The sequence below is a fragment of the Nestor notabilis genome, unplaced genomic scaffold (assembly GCF_000696875.1).
Source record: "Nestor notabilis isolate BGI_N333 unplaced genomic scaffold, ASM69687v1 scaffold18019, whole genome shotgun sequence".
Classification (NCBI taxonomy): domain Eukaryota; kingdom Metazoa; phylum Chordata; class Aves; order Psittaciformes; family Psittacidae; genus Nestor; species Nestor notabilis.
The window spans coordinates 1-6,435 of record NW_009943428.1 but is presented as its reverse complement, the minus strand read 5'-3'; the positions used below and the strand labels follow the sequence as shown (position 1 = coordinate 6,435).

Sequence of the window (6,435 nt, the reverse complement as noted above, 5' to 3'; positions counted from 1 at the left end):
AAAACAACAACTGTTCGCTACAAAATACAAATTAATTATACTTACCTTTAATATTTCATCGAGAAGAACAGATTTGATTTCTAAGTCTTCAAAGTTGCAAATATATCCAGAAGTTTGTATAGGTTCCTTAAAGTTAAATAAGTAACAAAGGAATGAACTTGTATTCTGTCTCATTAAATCCTAACCAAATTCATTACGTATAACATAAAGAGACTTTCTTTGTCCCCTAACTAGGATTTAATTGCATTTCCAACAGGAAACAAATACTAAATCAGTAGCATTATTGACAATTCCATATACACAGACATAATTTAAAATCCTCCTGTTTTCTATAACTAAATTACGACAAAGAGGTAAAGGAACACTTGCCACACTTGCCAATGTTTAGATTCAACTGAACTGTGTTTTACAAATATCTGTACTGAAATTGTGTTTCATATACACATTTAAGAAAAATATGACAGCATTTTTATCTTTCCAAGACTGACAATTCACTTTACTTACTAGTTTCTAAACAGCAGTACCGTATGAGAGCTGACAAGATTTTGAGATTACCAGGAGCAAGTCTGAATATATTAACACTTGCCTAATTGAATGGTAAGCACAAGACTAATACTATTCAACACAGAGCCATTCACTTACAACAGGGTTTGTAAAATGAGTAGTTTACATATGTTAATATTTACCTCTGGATCCAAGTTTCTGAAAACATACATTCTTGTTTTCTCCATCATTGCAAACAGATCTGGGTTATCTTTGGCCCATTTCATATCCCAGACATCTTTGCGTTCCAGTTGCAGCTGCTCACCTATCATTTGCTGTCCTGTACTGGTTACTACCTTTGTATCCAAGTCAAAGAAAGTCAAAACACCTGAAAGGTCTATGACAGCAACACGACTGCAGAAAAACAAAGGAAGGAAAAATAAAAAAAGAAGGCAGCCAAATAATACTATTGAAGGTTGTAAACATGAAATAGTTCCCTAAACTGGCACATTCAGGCCAAATTTCCCCTCTAATCTAATACCAGTATAATTCCACAGATTCAGTGAGAATCATGTGATTTTCATTTATCTGCGCAGCAGAGAGAGACGAGAGACCTGGAAAGTTTTTCATCTCCTTATGCAGGATCTGGCCCTGCAAAGGTTCTGAAATATGCCCATTTTTCATCCAGCATTTTGAAGATCCTTAGTAGTTCAGATATCATGTTGAGTAAATTACAAGTTTTAACTCTCACCAAAGTTTCTGACAGAGCCTAAAATTAACAACAGAACTATTATTCATTATTTACTAGAAGGCAATGAAGCAGATTCTTAAAGTAAAAACACAGTGCAGAAATGTAAACTGTTAATCTCAAGAATAGGATTTCTTCTATTTCTACATAGTATTCTTTAAGTTTTTTTCCACACAACGTGAAGTATAATCCAATTAATCTTTGAAGTCATTTAAAATATGGGAAAATATAATTTCTAAGGGATTACACTTGAAAATTTCCAATTAAATACGTCTTCAGTGAATCATAGTAGTCTGTACAGTGCCATTTTAAATGCATTTATTGAAGGGTATTTAGACACCCTTAATCCCTATTAAAATTTCAAAAGCAATTTAGAAAGTTAACTTCAAAATACTTACGGATCTGAGCCTTTTTCACCAGAACAAAGTCATTTAGGAAGGCAACAGCTTGGGTTAAAAACAAAATCAGTGCAGCTCTGATTAGATCATGTTTTACATGGTTTAGTGGTGGTCTTGGCAGTCCTGGGGTAATGGCTGGACTTGATGATCTTGAAGGTCTCTTCCAACCTATGATTCTACATTGCCTTTTAAGTGAAGCCATCTATTTTTGGCCTATACCTAAAAAGGTGAGTGATCTACACATGCATTATGAATTTTGTTTGAATTTATGAAGTTATTTCGAAGTGATTAAAGTTGTCCTACAAGTTCTCTTTAGTGAGTATATTTTTGTCTTTTTTGCCAAGACTCTTGCACTCTCTCTTGCAAAAAAAAAGTAGCTGTTAAGTAGAAAGCATCTTCAGTATTGGCACTGCTGAAGCTTAGGAAAAACAATCTTTCCAGAAGCACTGCCACCAGCTACAGCTTGTAACAGCAGAAAATTAACATGGGATGAACAAAGTTTCCAGGCATCAGACAGACACAGAAATAGAAAGAAGCCTTAGAGATGTAAAATTTTAAGTTATACCATATTTTCATCAATTCATGTCATGGTCACATGAAGCTTATGTTTGGTTAATCTAGTAACACAAAGATACTTCCATATATGTTGCCTGAAACTTCACATACACACAGTAAAGAGTTTAAAACATAAGATAGCTTTACTAACACAGTCTCTCTGAGCAATCTGATGACTGGCTAGGTGTAATTAACTAGTAATAAATAAATGTTTAAGCAACTATTAATAACAACTACAATTAATAGTTTTTATTAAAGCTAAATGACTACACAGTTATTATAGAATCATAGAACTCATGTCGTATTGGTTTATTTTAAAACTGGATATCTGCACTTGAAGCAGATCCGTAACTTACCTGGAGTTACAGTTCAAAGACAGCTGATACGCATGACAGTTCAGGGTAAACTTCTGTACTATACCAACATTGGGAAGACTGTATCTCTGAAGAGTGCCGGACTCTCTTCCCTAGCAAAAAGCAATGCTTGCTTATTGAGAGAATTTTTACCATTAATAAACTCTTTAAAAAGGTTTTATTTATATGCTGTCCTAGAAAAAGAGTTTTTGCATAAGTGACAGAGCAGAAATGGAAATTGAGAATGTCATCAACTTGAAGGATCCAAATTCTTCTATTTAGAATCACAAATGGTTTGGTTTGGAAGGGACCTTAAAGCTCATCTAGTTTCAACCCCCCTGCCATGGGCAGCCCCCCCCGGCCGTGGGCAGGGACACCTTTCACTAGAGCAGGTTGCTCAAAGCCCCGTCCAACCTGACCTTGAACACTGCCAGGGATGGGGCAGCAACAGCTTCTCTGGGCACCCTGTGCCAGCACCTCACCATCCTCTCAGGAAAGAACTTCTTCCTAAAATCTAATCTCAATTTTCCCTCTATGATTTTAAAACCATTCCTCCTGGTCCTATCCCTACATGCCCTAAGGGTAACAAGTCCTTCTGAAGGCTTCTTGTAGACCCTTTTTAGGCACTGGAAGCTACTCTAAAGTCTCCCCAGAGCCTTCTCTTCTCCAGGCTGAACAAGCCCAGCTCTTTCAGCCTGTCTATATAGGAGAGGTGTTCCAGCCCACCAGTCATCTTTGTGGCCTCCTCCAGACTCACTCCAACAGGTCCACAACTCTTGTGTTGGAGGCCCCAGAACTGGATGCAGTACTGCAGGTGGGGTCTGATGAGAGGGGAGTAGAGGGGGAGAATCCCCTCCCTCGACCTGCTGGTCACACTTCTTTTGATGCAGCACAGGACCCAGTTGGATTTCTGGGCTGTGAGCGCACATTGCTGGATAATATTGTGCTCCTCACCAACCATATTTAAACAAATACTTTCTTAACCTCCTACAATTTACAGATCTGATTAAATCAGGACTGTTAAAAAAATAGCTAAAGTCCACATACAACCCACAGAAGAGTTTCAGGAGTTCAACAATTCCCCATGAACATTCAGACATGGTCTACATAACAAAAGAGAAGAACAGGCAAAAAATCCCTGTCCAATGCTGGTAGGAAGGTGGATAAAAATGTAAAAAGTGTTCTTTTTCTATCTTTGTTCTGCTCAGTTGGTTTGTTTTAAAGCCCACCCATATGTCTGTTCATCTAATGAGATCACTCTTCTCTCATCAGGAAAAAAAAGCACCAGCTGTTTGGCATGATACAGTACCTCACACATTGTCTATTTACATATTAATGGTACAAACTTTGTAAATCTTTGTGCATTTACATGCAGCGTAGAAGAGACTTCCCACAACTCAGATTACAGAATTAAGTTCAGACCTGGATTTTATCAAACCCTACATGTAAGCACTAACTCAGGCAACTAGTCTCTGCATAAATTCTAAGCACTTAGTGAGTCAGCCCTCCTAAATAAATAGTCCAGGTTAATGGAAGAACCTGTTAAAGTTATCGTTGAGGACACCTAGGAAGAGATTTTATCTGTGTAAATTCTAAATTCAGAAATGCTTTGAAATGATGACTGCCTATGAACACACTGCAGAAGAATCTCCTGTCTACAAGCAAAAGAGGCAATTAGGAGTTATTTTAATTATGTAACTTACCACAAGCAGCATCTTATCAGATGCTGTTATTGCACAAATTGGATCTCTTGTTCCCTGAAACTATACAAGTAATATGTTTCAGTTTTAATGCAACAGTAAGAATGCACTGATAAAGAAAGAAGTTTTATTTAAATACACAAGAATGTTGCTAAGTATCCACATGAAAAGTGGCTATTAAACCTTGTCAGCATACAGTATTTGGACGGCTTATAACATTAGTAGCCTTTCTTATGGGAATCATGACAATAATAATATTAAACAGCTTCCTTTCTTCCCCTGCCCCTCCTCCAGAAAAATACGAAACCCAAAATGTAACAGGTGTTTAACAGAAAACACAAGAAGGCAACTATCCCTGACTTGTGAGGCCAGTAATTTCAGGTACATTGGTAAATACAAAAGCAAGCATGTACATGCACACACACACATAAAGTGAAAAAGGGTAAAAATACTAGAAAAGGTTACAAGGGTTATTGAGTTTCAATGAGCTTATACTCTGATGAAGTAAGAGGAGCTGCTTCTTACCAAGAAACAAGCAGGTGTCCACATACTGGACCCAGAATATGCTTTTTCTATGTTCCCTACAGTTTGGTGTATATTTCCAGTAACACATAATGGCACAGTAACAACACACTAACCAGAGGGAAGAAAAATAACACTTATGTACAAAACAGCAGTAAAAGAAAGTTGAAGCATGACCATTTCTACTGATGAAAATCTGTGAAAGTAAATAAAGCAATACTTACTTTTCTTTTAAGCTACCAGTGACACCACAATAACTAGTTAAAACCATCACTCACTTCAATAGCTCTGCTGTAATCAAGGTGTCCACCTGCAGGTCCTGAAGGGGTATCATCAACATGATAAATCCTGTAGAAAAGGGAAGTTAGGAGAAAAAGTGTGCCCAAAGAAAAGATCATTTTTGATAGCATATAGGTATCCTCAATCCTTGGAGAAGAAACCATTGCAATTGGAAAAGAGGATAAAAGCTATGCCTGTTCTTATGTTCCAGTAGTATCCTCTTCAATAGCCCTACTTTGAATTGATATAAAGATATGGTACTTCTTTCACTTTCACTGCCTCTGATGGTCTATTCCCATGTGATCTACAAACTTTCATTCTGCAACAAGAAATTCCTGCAAATCATCAACCACCCCAATTATCCCTTTTCAAACATGCACTTCCATATTTCCTCAGACGGGCTCTTCTACATACTTGTGAAGAACTTCATACCCACAAAATGTATGTATTACTATATTCAATACTTCATCATGATTTCTCTTTTGCCTTAAAAAGTAGCATTAGAAAAGATCTTACAATATTAAAATCATAGTTTACACTGAGTTACAATTATTTACTTTTTCAGCATTTCTATCAAATTCGGAATCTTGTCCAAGGCTAGGACATTCAGGTACTAGAACAATGTTAGTTATTACACCATGTACAAATAATTACTCATTATTATGAATATATGGTGACAGGAGACAGTGGATTTATAGAAAGCTATAGCATCTCTAAGGAAGAAAACATAAAATAACAAAAAAATCATAACAAAGTTGCAAGCTTGTGGAGGTGACAGAAAAGTTAATGCCACTAATGAGGACCTGGGAAGGAAGCATTTTGGAGGCAAGAAGATATTGACTTTGGCTTGTTTAGTTTGAGAGGATAAATGTCCATACAGGTTTATACATCAAAGATACACTCAGGCACGAGTGTATTTAGGCAAGAACTAGCTGGATAGACTATGTCCTTAAAGCCACTGATACACAAGAAGAAGTTAAAGTTATCAAAGCTATATAGCTGTCTAGAAACTAAGAGTACAGAGGAGAAAACAAGAAGGGGAAAAAAGCATGTAGACAAACAGCCCTGTAAGGGAAGCACACAGCAAGCAAATGAAAAGGCACATAAAAACAAGGTGCTTGGCGACAGCTTCACTAAGGGCAAATCCTGCCTGATCAATTTGGTGGCCTTCTATGATAGGGCTACAGAACTGATGGACAGGGGAAGAACAGTTGACGTCATCTACCTGGACTTGTGCAAAGTGTTCAACACTGTCCCACATGACATCCTTCTCTCTAAACGGGAGAGACATCAATTTGATGGTTGAGCCACTCAGTGAATAAAGAACTGGCTGGACAGCCGCACACAGAGAGTTGCGGTCAACAGCTCAATGTTCAACTGGAGACCAGTAACAAGTG

General features: G+C 37.3%; 1 protein-coding gene across 1 annotated transcript in view; it reads right to left on the bottom strand.

Moving 5' to 3' along the window:
• The window catches only part of WDR35 (WD repeat domain 35), a gene marked incomplete at its 5' end in the record, with an annotated part of 18,156 nt that extends 13,049 nt beyond the window's left edge, over positions 1-5,107 (bottom strand). The window contains 5 exons of the mRNA XM_010021938.1: positions 46-126; positions 687-897; positions 2,541-2,650; positions 4,241-4,294; positions 5,038-5,107. Of these exons, the coding sequence (XP_010020240.1) occupies positions 46-126; positions 687-897; positions 2,541-2,650; positions 4,241-4,294; positions 5,038-5,107 (526 nt within the window). The remainder of the gene's footprint in view (positions 1-45; positions 127-686; positions 898-2,540; positions 2,651-4,240; positions 4,295-5,037) is intronic.
• Between the last annotated feature and the right edge of the window lie 1,328 nt (positions 5,108-6,435).